We start from the raw sequence: 13,896 nt of genomic DNA, 5'->3' as shown, positions 1-13,896 counted from the left end.
GTAATTATCACCTACATGTTGGTGTTATTATAATGATGATGATTTCTATATAAATCAATACAAAACGAAATTCTTATTCAAGGTGCTGCAGAAAAGGCAAGAATCGCTGCCAATAGGAAAGACACTGAGATGTCCATTCAACAATGGCTGAAAAGGGCGTCCGACAGAACCAACGTCTATAGACGTATTTAAGATGCCCAAGTAATAGCCTTTACTTAAGTTAATATAGTCTTTACTTATACGTGTTTACATCTGTATAACAAGAAGGACGAGCACACGAGACATACAATATCGCCGCTATAGGCACGCACACATACATGTGAATGTCTGAATGATAAGGAGCATTCAAATCATAATGATGATGGGATCTACTGCATGCAATCAGAGCAAATAAATATCCACCCTCGCTGACGGATTAAGCTGCGGCCTGGAGGTGTGCAGAAGTAGTTTACCACGCGGTTACCACTGGAACTAATGTTCGAACAGTGTCGTGCAATATACAAGTGAAAATCACCTTAAAGGACGACGAGGTAAGTTAATATTATCCCTACCGAAAAATGAGGGAAATCGTTGGTGATTTATTAGCGAACAGTATCATTCGCGAGAGTGTTCCGCCGTTCGTGAGTCCTACTATATTAGTCGAAAAGAAAAATGGAAATGATCGGGGTTATGCGTAGATTTTAGTGCACATTTTCGTGCACCTAAGATCGTCTTCGAGTATGAAAGGGTGAATGGACGGGGAAAATCAATGAAGTAGTGGTGATAGTGAGAAAGAAGATCACCGGTGTTAATAGCGTAGTACTCGAAGGTACTTGTGGGATATACAATGTATAATATATTATCATACCGGATGTAATATAACATTACATTATGTTTATATCAGATGTAGTTTCTTTGTATGTTATTTTATATTGTGTTCATTAAACAGAAATTATTGGAGTTAAATTACATTGGGCTTGTTTATTGAATGAACGATTTGAGAACCGTGTACATGAAAGAAAGGTGCAGCGAGTATCAAATGTGAGAAGAAATTCATGATATTTCTTTGCATTCTTATTTTATTTGAAGGATGTACACATTATCATAGCTTCTCTCGCGGATAGTTCTGCATTTTTTTCAGTTTTCTCAGAGCACATTTTGCTGCAGTACATTTTGCAATTCTATAATTTCTACCGATCCCTTTGAAAGAACCTTTGCCGAAAACATCTACTGTAACTCGAACTCTTCGTCCATCAGCCAGTTTTTCAGGTGTTCCAAACTTTGCCGTTTCAGGCTCTAATTCCAGTAATTCACGAATTGGCGATTTAGGAACATTGGTACTAAATTGTTCTAGAAAGATAAAACACATTTACATATCGTTCTATTGGTTTTGTGGTGAAACATCTGTCAAAATAGAGGATTAACATCTCTTACCAATTTCATTTTTCATGATGGCATAATAAACGCCCCATACCGCGTCTAAGGACATACCACTATCTAAATAAATTGCACCAGCTAATGATTCAAAGACATCACCTAAGGCTTTTGGTACTTCTACATCCTCAGCTTCTTCGCATTCGTCTTCTCCAATCAAATAATACTAGAATTCATATTATGCGACGTTATACTTCGAAAGAAAGCGTAGTTTATGAATTTTTATATCATTTAAATAACATCATATTTATGTATTCTAAATTAGAATTCGACATTGTTACCTCTTCGCTAATGGAATGTCCATTTTCTTCCTGAATTCTCACAAAACGATTGATAACGGCACTTAAACCAGGAGAAAGATGACGAAAATATTTATGAAATCCACATCGAACTGCCAGAGAAGCAAATATGGTATTATTAACTAAAGCTGATCGCAAATCTGTTAAAGCACCTGGTGAATGTTGCCGAGTGTCTTCGTACAAGTGTCTTGTTATTAAGTAATCTAAAAGTACAAATTTCATATTTTACATCTGAATGGGAATTCCACTTGAAAATCTTGAAAGCTTGATGCTTCTAGACTATACACATACAATGTAATAAATAAAATTAGTATAATCCGTTTGTTACCTAAAACAGCATCTCCAAGAAATTCTAAACGTTGATAACAGTCCGTTAGTCTATTGGGTTGGTATGATGCATGAGTAAATGCTTGTAAAAGATAACTACTATCACGAAAGTTATAGCCTATACTCTTCTCTAGCTCATCATAGCCATCGAGCAACAATTTTAATTCTTGTTCCGGATCAGGAATGTGTCGAAGTAACGGGTTCTGTGGTTCTTCCAACGTTCCATAACGGATCTAGAAAAAACAAAGTAGCCATGACTTTCCAAATAAAGGGTTTAGTTTTTATGTATGCGGATTATTTACTAAAGAACTTTTAGCAAATAATTAGCTATAATAACCTGCGTCCATGTTGTCTGCCCTTCTTCATTAATTCCTTTTGTATACGGTGTACTGCCGGGAATTCTTTCTCTTGGTTCCATGTCTTGTATAGTAATCACTTCTTCTGTAGGTAAAACGTGAATTCCTAGCCAAGCCATAAATAGCAGTGCACCTCTGGGGCCACATGCAATTAGGTATGCCCCAATTAATGCCTCCACGCAATCTGCGATACTTTTATCAGGAATGCTATGTTGCGTGATTAAATTGTAAGGTATAAAGCAACGTAAACTGTCGTCACTATTGTTTGGAAGTACATTATCATTACGGTTCAGTTCAATTTTCATAATGCCTAATTTCTGCTCGGTTTCTTTAACGAGTTGAGTTATGTCAGTGGGATTTAGATTTTGTAAGCTTGGCATGTCAGCTTGATTCCAAAGACTAGAAGGAATACCAGATTCGATTAATGCTTGTTCGAGTTCTTTTGGAACGTAGTAACAAGGAGGTAACCAGTTGTCGTGCGGCTCAAACTTCGTTGCAATCATGCTTTCTCCTAACATCTTTTGCCTTCCTAATCGGTATAAATTTAAATTACTGACCTAAAACATTTGACTAGAATTAAAAACAGAAATCATTCTACGACGCATACGATAATTATTTCTACAATAATACCTGTTTAGATCTTAAGTGACTGAGTTTGCCTTCGTGAATATTATCGTATGTACAATACAAATACGTGGTTATAGCATATTTTAAAAAAGAGTCTCCAATAGTTTCTAAACGTTCCAAGTTGATGCCGTCATTTGCATTGGACATTGTTAAAGCTTGCAGTATTAAACTGGGACTTGGGCCCGAGTGATCTTTTAATTCCGGTTGAAAGTCAAAACTAAACAGACTGCTATCCAAATTGTGCGTGAAGTCTACTTGATTTAAATTCTTCTTTATCGGTTGCAAACCGATATCGTTATTTAATATTTCCGCTTTGAATCTGTCGACGACCTTTTCGATGTAACTTTTATGCTTACAATTCAACCTAGTTTCCTCGGACGACACATTGACGGTACTTTTCCTTGTTATTAAAATATCCATATCGCTGGCTATAAAACACTCATTCTCTATTATTTCTTGTTCTCTGATTTTAGTGAATTCGTAATGAGATTGTTTGAACTTTTCAATCAATGTGTCCTCATTATCGTCTGTGTATGTCCATAAACTGTCGTCTCCCCTTTTCTCGATTTCTAATAGATCCAAGATCTTCTTATTAATTTCTTGTTTAGTTATTTGATTTTCATCCTCGACAGCTTCCGCAATATTTTCCCCCATATAAGATATTCGCAGTCCTCTATTGTCATCTTCGCTATCATCCGAAGAATCAATGAATCCGTCACTGTATATATCATCTGATTCGTATCCATCGAAATCCGACTCGCATGCGGGAGAACCGTATCGAACGCCGCTCCAATTAAAATCATTTGTCAACGCAGGCTGGTCTAAGTCGTTATCTCCAAACTCTATCGAAGCCATCGCCATGTCATTCGACCAAGTCCCAATTTCAAATTCATTTTCTTTACTTGATAATTGCGACTCGGTGTCCGTCACATTTTCATTTGCTTCATTTGCTTCATTTGCTTCATTTGCTACATTTGCTACATTTGCTACATTTGCTACATTTGCTTCATTTGCTTCATTTGCTTCATTTGCTTCATTTGCTTCATTCGCTTCCTTCGCCGATACTTTATCGGGGGTTTCGTCAGGCAACTTTTCTTTGATAGACTCATTCGAAGAATCTGCCAAAGTTTCAGTCTTGTCTTCACATATTTTGTCAACGATATCGCTCTGCGCAGGGATCGCCGGTGTCGTATCATTTTTAGCCACCTTGTTTTTGTCATATTCTTTCGACTTCTTTAACACCTCTGCTAAACTCCAGCCAAAATCTAATGCTGGCCATTCAAAGTCTAAAAAATATTCCTCAATCAATATTTATTTATACATTTATCGTACGTTTAATTTTGTACATACCAGACTCTAGATCCTGTCGTCCTAAATTTATGGCATCAGCAACCTGACACCTTATTTGATCGGCAAGTAGCAAGGCATTGATCCTGTACAATATGCATGGTAAGCAAACTGCTTGTCTCCACAACGACGCCGGGAAAGGATGAATTGCACATAATTCGGAAACAAGGATTTGCTTTTGTTCTAAATTTTCTCGTTTCGCGCGTTTCGTCTCTTCGCTACTGGTAGGTAAGGCAACACCTTTTCGATTCACATATCTGAAATGATATTATTAACTAATAACAGTCTCTTGATCTTGTATAGAAAAATATAATATGTGTTCGTTGAATATTTACCGAGGCGTCAAGAAGTTTAATCTAGCCGATGTATGATCCACATCCAATAATGGTTGAACTACATTTTGTATATTGATATCGTACTTTTTCAGATAATATTCTTCGAATGTACTATAACCTTCTCCAGGAAAAGTTGACTTGGGGTTTAAATTTACACAGATTTCAGCAACGTAGAAATACTAAAATGGAGAAACATCTGTTATACCTTTGGACATAATTTGGTTAGTATTTGCAGCATTACATTCCCCCTCTTATTCGCTGCCCCACTGCCGCGGTCATCGATCGCTATTGGCCGCAAACGGTGTAAGAGAGGGAATGGAAACGCACAGGTGCCTTTTTTGTCGCGTGAGGACTATACAGAGATAAGTATAATTCTACAATTAAAATTTCAAACGCGGACTATAATAATATTTTGTGAAACTATGTTATTTAATGTTATTTAATTATTCTATTTCATCAGATAACTTTCTAGCCAGTTACCTGAGGTTGATCCTGACTTCTATACCAAGGCATAATCACTGCATCATGATATTGCGATGCATCGAACTTGAAGTCTTTACGAACCTCTTCCGGAATCTTCGCTGGGACAGAATTCCGACTGTTGTATATACACTCCAAGAAATCCCAATCTACTCTAACGTTTAATTCCTCCTCTACAAAGTTAAAAATACGACATTGTATATTATTAAGTGTACAACGTAAGATCAGCGATTTCTAAGAATGTTTGTAATCACCTAGTCTTACAGGTACAATCATATACGAATTTTCAGACGTATTAGGATCAAAAAGCATTAAATATTGTTGTAATCTTAACACATTTGTAAAGGTATAATTGAGGAAAGCAGAAACTTTCTCGATCTGCGTGTCATTTAAAACTACAGGTTTCTTGCTGAGTTTCAATTTTACATGAACTTCTCCAGATCTGGTATAGATTGGAAAAGGGCATAGCTGAAAAAAAAAGAATTTGATATTAATTAATAAAAGAAGTAACAGCTGTACAAAATGTATTTTTCAGTAAGATATTTCTAAAATTGCCTCGATTCAGGCTTATCGATATAGACTGTTTAGTTTAAGAAAAGTACAGATATAGGAGGAGGAAAAATAATTTAACCCAAACCAAGTGTTGGGACACCCTATAGACATTGAAACCGGCGTCGCTCCTACTTTATCGACTGCTGGACTTGACAGGCCATGCGACGCGATAATAGGAACTACCACACAAAGATTCATGCATATTAACGTCTAGATAGACATTTAATGTTTAGTGTCGTCCCTACACGTTGCTTTCAATGTATAGCATTAAAGTTTCCTCGTGAAGCTTGCAAACTATTAAATACCCAAAGCTAATTATTACATTTTAAACCCTCTTCCCATCTTCTATACATCCTCGAAATGCCATCTTAAATTAGCGACAGGTCTCTTTCAGAAGTACAGCCAAAATTGTAATTAACATCTCGGTGACTTATATGCGTGTCGAAAATTTCATCGAAATAGTTTACTGTTATTATGAATTAGAAACATTTTTAAATCACGAAGAACGCACTTTTCACACTTATGACCAACAACTGTTAGAAATCTGCAGCTTTTAGAATCTTTCAACGCTTACAGCTTGACTCTGCGTTAACCGATTTCGGATGAAATTTGCAGCCTGCATATAAGGATATCGAGATCTACAAAACATATTTTTAAAATTTTCATTATAGATTCGGATAAAAAAGTCAAGAAATTGGTACAGTAATTATACGTGTTAAAGATTGAGAAATTAAAATAATGGGACCGCCGTGTTTGATCGTATCCTGATGTCGTCCAGTGGGGTTACCCTGGGATCGCCTATAACTCATTTCGCCGACACGATTTGACCGACATTAACTTTCGTGTCGACATTATGTTTTTATCGACACGGTCAAATCGTCGACACCAATCTGATCGACATTGACGACTCTCGTCGGCACTATGTTTCCACCGACACGGTGAAATTGTTGACAAATGTTTCCATCGAGTTCGTATTTATCGACAAATTTTGGTTCCTTTGTTTCCACGTAAGAGATTGTTGTTATACAGTCTAATCTGCGATGTTAGTACGATGTTAGTACATTATCTGCTATAAAATATGTTACAGCCTTAAAAGAGGAGTCAGAGAGCATACTATTATTTACGATGGAGGATAATACAAGGATTTTAACTGATACGAAATGTTGGATAATGGATGGAACATTCAAACTATGTAATTCCGTCGTTCTTCAAATAATTATACGCCATACATAGAAGGAAAAAAAATGCGACAATTTCGCTAGCTTATGCTTTATTAACTTCAAAAAAGGAACGAATCTATAGACTGTTATTAGTTAAAATTACTCGTACAGCTGAAGAATATATCGCTTTGATTTCATTAATTAATATTTATACAATTATTGCATAGCTTTGTTATATTTAGTTCTCGTTATTCGTATTATTTATTTATGTGTACACAATTACGTTTAAAATTCAGTGAAATATTATGAGATTCGTTAGTATGTACCTGATAGAGTTTGTCGGAAGATATTGATTAATAAAGTAGAAAGAAAGAAAAACTCTGGTATAAATAACAACACTTTGTAGTTCATTTTATTTATTACGAAAACATTTGTCGAGGATTTCACTGTGTCGACGAAAATCAATGTCGGTCAAATGGTGTCGATAGAATCATTTTTGTCGACGATTTAAACGTATCGATAAAAGTTAATGTCGGTCAAATCGTGTCGATGAAACCAGTATCGGCAAAATGAGTTGTCGACGATTCCAGGATAACCCCAGGTAACCCGTCCAATAAGCGGATCCGAGGGGCATCGCCATATTGTTACGTACTCGGCCCAGACTCTGTAATAGGCGTCGCGTTGTTCAATGGACGGAGCCGCTAGATGGCAGCACGAGTAACCTAGAACCACTAGATTTTAACACGTACATTCCAGATCATACATACAAAAATCCATGCGAAGTGCAGAAAATTCCAAGCGCAGTCGGAACGGACCTCTCTCCGCCCCAACCTCAAATGTACTTTGTCTTTGAAATCTTGTATCACATAAGATTCTGTATATTTTAAATACTACGTGTTAGAATTACGATCCGAAAATGGCCGCATTTCCATGTCCGTGCTGCCATCTAGCGGCGCCGCTCATTGAACCACGTCTGTGAGCCAAGCACGTGTCAATATGGCGGCGCGCTAATCTGTTAAAGAAACGCTGAAAGTTCCTCATCTTTGGACACGCATAACTTTTGAACCAACGAATTCCTAGATTTGGGACACGAATTTTCGGAATTTTCTCGTAGAAATCGACAGAAATGTACCATAGAAAGTCGGAAAATTGGTGTCCCGTAAAACGAAGTTAAGCCAAATATTATGATCATTTTACAGTAAACTAGTTCCTCTAACATTTAAACAAAAAATTCAAATCGTTTAGTTCAGTTTTAAGAAAAGTTATACCGTTTTAAAGGGTGTCCACATATATTTGCCACGCACTATATGTACATGGTACAACACGATTTTGTGTTGCCATTTTATTTGGTTGTGCTTACTACACGTGAATGTGGACGACACATGTACATATTTATGCGCTGTAAAATGGCGTCAACCTGATGAACACGGCTACCTGAACTTTACGAATTTTCGGGGCCCGACCTGATCCGACAACTCGGGTACCCGCATACCTGTACCCAACACTGCGATTCACTATGACCCCACTTTAAAAAATACACGCACGCAGAAGCATCGTTCAGCGTTGTATCGTTCATATCCTCTTTGATTTTAGGACCCCTATTTTTCGTCACACTTATAACACTTCTTTCGAGGGTACGGACTGGCACACACAGATTCACCTCGAAAACTTGAATGCTTGTTGGTCTCCCGATACACATTAATAAGTCAATCGTTGTCTTATAAGCTTAACTGAGATTGTCCGTAATATTTCAACTCATTATGAGCATATTCAGAATACGAACTTGCCGAATCACTCGTATAAAACACTACCTGGAACAATCGCTTTGAAAGTCGATCTTCTGACACAAACACCGAACACAGATCTTCCAGATTGATTGATGATCTTCCAGATTGATTGATGATCTTCCAGATTGATTGATGACCTTCCAGATCAATCCTTGTACAATTTCTTGACAGGGCCGACTAATGCAAGTCCCAATCGCTGATTGGAACAAAGTTGCTCCGTGATCGCTTCCATCAAGTTACATCACTTTCTGGCGTTTTCTCCAATGTCATTACCACTAAATTCCGGCATTGCCTCTACAGACGAAGTTGCTGCGGATGCCGAGGAAGATCCACTTGCGATAGCTTGCATAAACTACTGGAACGTATTTTCCATGGCTTCGACAGAGAGTTAACACAATAAATAAAAGAAAAAGAAAATGTAATAAGGCTCTGTCTGTTAGCTCACTGTCTTGGTATCTCACTTCTGACGTTAACGAAATATATTTGTAAGCACTGCGACGGTTATCCCTGAACGGTTCTGGGGTAAGAGCGAAGAGGTGAATTAAGGTTCTCTCATCAGAAGGCATCGCCTCCGTAGCCAGATACGCCAGAAACATAGTCTCTCCAACTGTTTGACAATGTTACGTTGGGTCGCTTGCCTTATGTAAACATATGTATGTACTTTGTTCGAACAGACGACGTTCGGCACTCGACGACTCGACATTTGGAAATCCAACGTGGTCGCCGACCGTCGCGCGTTGCCGTCTCACTCATTTACCTTTTAGGTCTTAAGCAACAAGCTCTAACCAGGGACCGAGACACCTTGTAAGACATTAGAGGGACTAGTTTACTAGACATTGTTTAACAAAATTTTTTTGGAAAATTTCAATTAATTGGAATGACAAAAGAATAAATAACTCACGGTTTTTAACTCTTTTATCTAAGCTTAGAACAAAAAATCGGTTGACTTTGTTACGAGCTATAAACAATTAAGAATTGTGAAAACAGCAGTTTTTCTGTAACAATTCCATGAAGAACTGTTATTGATAGATTGTCTCTTTTTAAACAGTTCCGATGAAAAGGTTATTTGTCAAATAAAAACACTGATCCAACAACAATTTTGTTGATTTAAGGAAAATCAATAAAGGACAAATGTTTGTCTTATAATCGGAAAAATGCTTTCATAAATTCAGGCAAGTAGATAATATAAACTAACAAGATATAGTATCAGATATCAGATAATAAATCATTTTTAAAGCAGACTGATACAGGCTTATAAGTATAAATAATCATTTCCTACATTTGTATGATTCAGCTAAATTGTTCTTACTAAAATTCATTAAAATAAAATCTTAAATAGCAAGATCTTATTAAATTTGTCTTGTACTATTTGTATAAAAAATAACAAAGTAAAAATAAAATGATAAAACGTCATTATTGTTAGTATAGCGTAAAATGATTGACTGCAATTTTAAAACATGATTACTGTAAAACGAAAACAATTGGACATGACTTTCACTTCATCGTTTAAACTTTCTTTCAGTCCCTTAACATATTTCGAAAAAATATAAATCTTGTGTTGTATACATTACCTTAGGAATTTCTTTTAGTGTTATAATGCCAAAACCAATAGCTGATTCTTCAGGAGGATAAATACGTCGTCCCCTAGTATTTTGTTCTTCGGGTAAAGGACAACTCAAAACCATTTTGATGTGGTATAGGTAGGAGGGAACTCCAGCTTTCGGTCTACAGTCTGTTAACGCTTCAGCTGTCTAGAATGTACAATTTTCTTGTTTCTATTGAAAGATTTCAGGACAAAAAGATACTACTCTTTACTAATATTAATGCGAAGAAACCTTTTTATAGTAATATTGTCTTCGTTTAGTTGTTCCAGGCCGAGCTTCAGAGAAATCCACGTTACTTTCGTCTGGAAGCGCAGGTACTTCCGCATCTTCTGGTTTAGCTTTAAAATTTTCTTTCCCAATAGGCAGTAAATTATCATCTATTTCATTCTTCCTGTGTAAGTCTATACATAACTGTAATGCAGCCATCCGCCTCGCCATAGCCCTATTGGGCATAGGATAGGACTAAAATTAAATTTTCAATAAATTGTTTTACAGAGAAAAATCGAAAGAGTGCGTATTTGATTTATAGTAAGAGAAGTACTTACCGATATAATATATTTGATCGGCGAGTTTATGGGCAGTCGTAACGAACATGTATACATAGGCGTGTCGTCTACAATCTCTTTTGAAACCGACCATTCTGGTGTTAATCTTGTAAAAGTATCACTAGGTAATTTTGCACAATATCTACGTAAATAAAATAAATAGCAATATCAAATCAATTCGTACACTTTAGCAACTAAATGCTAGAAATATACGTATGCGTTTTCCATGCAATTATAATATTGCACTACCTGTTTACCAATGATATGGCAGAATTGAAAGTCACTGCAGGTACATCATCTCCTTCAAGTGGTTTATATTGTGGAATCAAAGTAGCATATATATCTGCCTCGTTTTCTTCTTCTTCGGTAGGCTCATTATTTGAACATTTCATTAATAATATCTGTAAAACATAATAATTTTATATTATTATAAATTATGGATTCTGAACTCGAGCCTCAAGGCTACAGAATTATCGAGAATTTTACTTTCAGACGGACACGCGTCCTAGGACTTTTATATGAATGGTACAATGAAGAACATGAATCATATTTGAACTAGAAATAATTACAATATCAAAACTAAACCGTGAAAAGAAATTAAGGTGACTGAAATGAAAGAATCGCACATCATAATTTTATACCTTTTCTATGTAGTGATATTGCGCTAATTGCCAGACACATTCTTTTGAAATTGCTTTCGGTATTAATATTACATGCAATGCATCCACAGCTTTTGCTCGACTTTTGCACTGTACGTACGATTGATAAGTTTTCGGAAAGTCGTATCTCATCACAAAATTACATTTGGGAATGTCAATACCTGGTGATAGTAAAATATTATTAGATGTTGTACGTAAACGAGATACACAGATAAATTACCTAATAGTAATAGAATAGCAAACCTTCTTCTAAAATAGAAGTCGAAATCATTAAATTACATTCATGTATTCTAAATCGTTTTAAAACTTCTTCTTGTTTCCTATATTCCACACCCAAATCTTTCGTATAGCTAATATCGTCTGGATTCCTTTCGATCGTATAAAGGGGTGACAAAAAATATAAATTTTCATCTTGTATAGAAACTTCGCGTAATAAATAGAATAATATCTTTGCTACAAATGCTTTATCCACAAAAATTACTCCACATAGTAAATCTGGATCCGTAACTCCGCGCAAATGACGTTGGGATTTAGGTGGCCTCTTATAGTTTTCTTCATTACTCTTCCAATTACATTCCGACTTTCTAATTTGTCCACTATTATCTTTACAAGAGCTGTCTTTGTTACTTACTGATACATTTTTTAAATTATTCTCTTTATTTATTTTATCGTAAACATCTGCATCTTTGTTATAGTAGGGAGTATAAGTTTTCAGAACTTGTAGTAATCTATGAACCTTTGGCGTGGTGTATTCATATATTCTCTCTTTCTCAGTCAAAGTTTCAAATGCACTGTCACACATAGCTCGTATTTTTGTAAATACAGACGCTACTACGTTTAATAATAAATAATGCCTTTCATAAGGAGTCTTTATTTTCAATTTTTCTGTTAAAATTAAAAGAGCAAGTGCAGCACGATCAGCGCACCATGGTCCAAGTGTTTCTAACACATGTAAAAAATCTTGCATCATCTCGATAGGTTTTTCTGTTGGATCAGGTATTTTTTTAATGTCTTCATAAAATTCTTCATTATATATTTCCGTTGGGTCATGTCGGTGATCGCGTAAAAAATCAATAACATGTAATATACAATTTTTAATAGTATTGTGCAACTCTCCTGTTTCACTTTCAAAATATTCCACTACATATTCTTTAGGCTTAGGACTGTAGCTGTTAACAAAAATTACTATAATTAATATGGAATTCCATTATAACTTTATACAAATAAAATAAGATCTTCGGATGTCTTTAAATAATGTTTTCTGTGATAACACTTACCGTAATATAGATAATATATCACTAGCTGTTTCAACTTCGCATTGAAACGTAGCTTCTACTTTTTCTATTTCTAGTCCTAATCTTCCAGGTTCTTGAGTTAAGTTAAACAATGGTACTGCTAATCCAATTATTCTAGGAACATTAGTACAAGATAAAAACATTTGCAAAATCAATATTAGATGGTTATCTTCTATGGTCCTATGGCACTCGTCAACAATGACTAGATTTATCTCATGTGGTAAAATCTTTTTTTCTGTTAATAATTGTGCACACATTTTAGAAGTTGTAACTAGCACCTAAAACAAAATGATCGTGTACAATTGTAAGAAATTACAAGAAACATAAAATACAATGAAATGTATCTATGATCCTTACATGAGAGATTTCATATTTTTCTAAAAATTCTGTAGGTGAGCAAGTATCGCATAGTAATACTTTTAAATCCGTCAATAGTTGTATGTAACTTGCTTTCACTTTATACTTCTCTACATCTGTCAGTATGTATAATGATCGTTTTCCTCCTTCACTTAATAACCTAAATGATAGTTCAAAAAATATTCAATGAAATGCTAGACACGTGTACGTATACAAGATGTACGTACGTAGGAGATAATATTTATTTTGACTATACTATTACCTTCTATTAGTTGTAGCAAATTCTTGAATTAACTTTATGACAATAAAGGTTTGCTCATAATTTTTTCCTAGACAAATTATTGTATTTTTCTCTTTGGCAGTATAAAACAATTCAACCTGTAACAATTCAAATATTACATGAATATTTCATCGTCCCCTATCTAACATGCAATGGAACGTTTCTTACTTGATGTTCTCTAGGTGTAAAGGCTTTTATGTAAACTTGATCGTTAAGTGGAAATGCCATTGAATCTATAATTTTTCTACCACAAGAAGACAAAAATAATGTTTTTAAATATAAAAAACAGTCCACTTTTGTCTTGTTGCAAAAATTATAGTGAAACTTTCAGATTAGTTTAGAATGGTACAAAGATCTTATACATATTAAAAACACACTGTATACTGTATCAAACGACATTCAAAATAGCAACAGTCTTCGTCAAACAACAATACTAGCAGTTTGATTTATCATGTGATCAAGCTCTCATTGGT

The 13,896-nt window shown here is 35.3% G+C and overlaps 2 protein-coding genes and 1 long non-coding RNA gene across 9 annotated transcripts in view; 2 read left to right on the top strand and 1 right to left on the bottom strand.

The window, feature by feature from the left end:
* Positions 1-5,517, top strand: part of LOC117224292 (uncharacterized) — a 7,336-nt gene extending 1,819 nt beyond the window's left edge. For 3 of the 6 annotated variants that reach the window (XM_033477107.2, XM_033477106.2, XM_033477105.2), the window contains one exon: positions 83-948. In XM_033477107.2, the coding sequence (XP_033332998.2) occupies positions 83-192 (110 nt within the window). In that variant the 3' untranslated portion in view covers positions 193-948. Of the gene's footprint in view, positions 1-82; positions 949-4,375; positions 4,598-4,672 lie in introns of those variants that run through there. The other 3 variants (XR_004491178.2, XR_013034741.1, XR_013034742.1) reach the window with 3 other exon arrangements.
* Positions 1,041-13,896, bottom strand: Dcr-1 (Endoribonuclease Dcr-1). 2 transcript variants are annotated; one of them, XM_033477082.2, is made up of 20 exons: positions 13,592-13,896; positions 13,406-13,521; positions 13,144-13,303; positions 12,769-13,064; positions 11,735-12,660; positions 11,474-11,652; positions 11,082-11,233; positions 10,833-10,974; positions 10,519-10,749; positions 10,255-10,434; positions 5,439-5,652; positions 5,185-5,357; positions 4,705-4,883; positions 4,373-4,626; positions 3,026-4,308; positions 2,377-2,952; positions 2,041-2,272; positions 1,695-1,915; positions 1,414-1,579; positions 1,041-1,329 (listed from the first exon to the last, which is right to left on the bottom strand). In XM_033477082.2, the coding sequence occupies exons 1-20, from the start codon at positions 13,649-13,651 to the stop codon at positions 1,082-1,084; spliced, it is 5,988 nt and encodes a 1,995-aa protein (XP_033332973.2). In that variant the 5' UTR covers positions 13,652-13,896; the 3' UTR covers positions 1,041-1,081. The 2 variants fall into 2 exon arrangements, with proteins under 2 accessions (XP_033332973.2, XP_076382279.1); XM_076526164.1 differs by having other exon boundaries at positions 5,269-5,357.
* On the top strand, positions 6,501-7,294 carry LOC117224299 (uncharacterized). Its single transcript, XR_004491187.2, has 2 exons — positions 6,501-6,743; positions 6,824-7,294. It is a non-coding gene; the product is annotated as an uncharacterized LOC117224299 (long non-coding RNA).

The sequence above is a fragment of the Megalopta genalis genome, chromosome 13 (assembly GCF_051020955.1).
Source record: "Megalopta genalis isolate 19385.01 chromosome 13, iyMegGena1_principal, whole genome shotgun sequence".
Lineage (NCBI taxonomy): Eukaryota > Metazoa > Arthropoda > Insecta > Hymenoptera > Halictidae > Megalopta > Megalopta genalis.
This window is presented reverse-complemented; position numbering and strand designations above follow the sequence as displayed.

Bases quoted from the DNA above. Each gene is read 5' to 3' on its own strand.
- Dcr-1 (XM_033477082.2), bottom strand. From the start codon at position 13,651: ATGGCATTTCCACTTAACGATCAAGTTTACATAAAAGCCTTTACACCT. The intron at 10,750-10,832 runs GTAAGTACTTCT...ATTTAATTTTAG, and splicing joins CGATCAAATATATTATATCG to TCCTATCCTATGCCCAATAG. The intron at 1,916-2,040 runs GTAACAAACGGA...TTGTACTTTTAG, and splicing joins TCTTGGAGATGCTGTTTTAG to ATTACTTAATAACAAGACAC.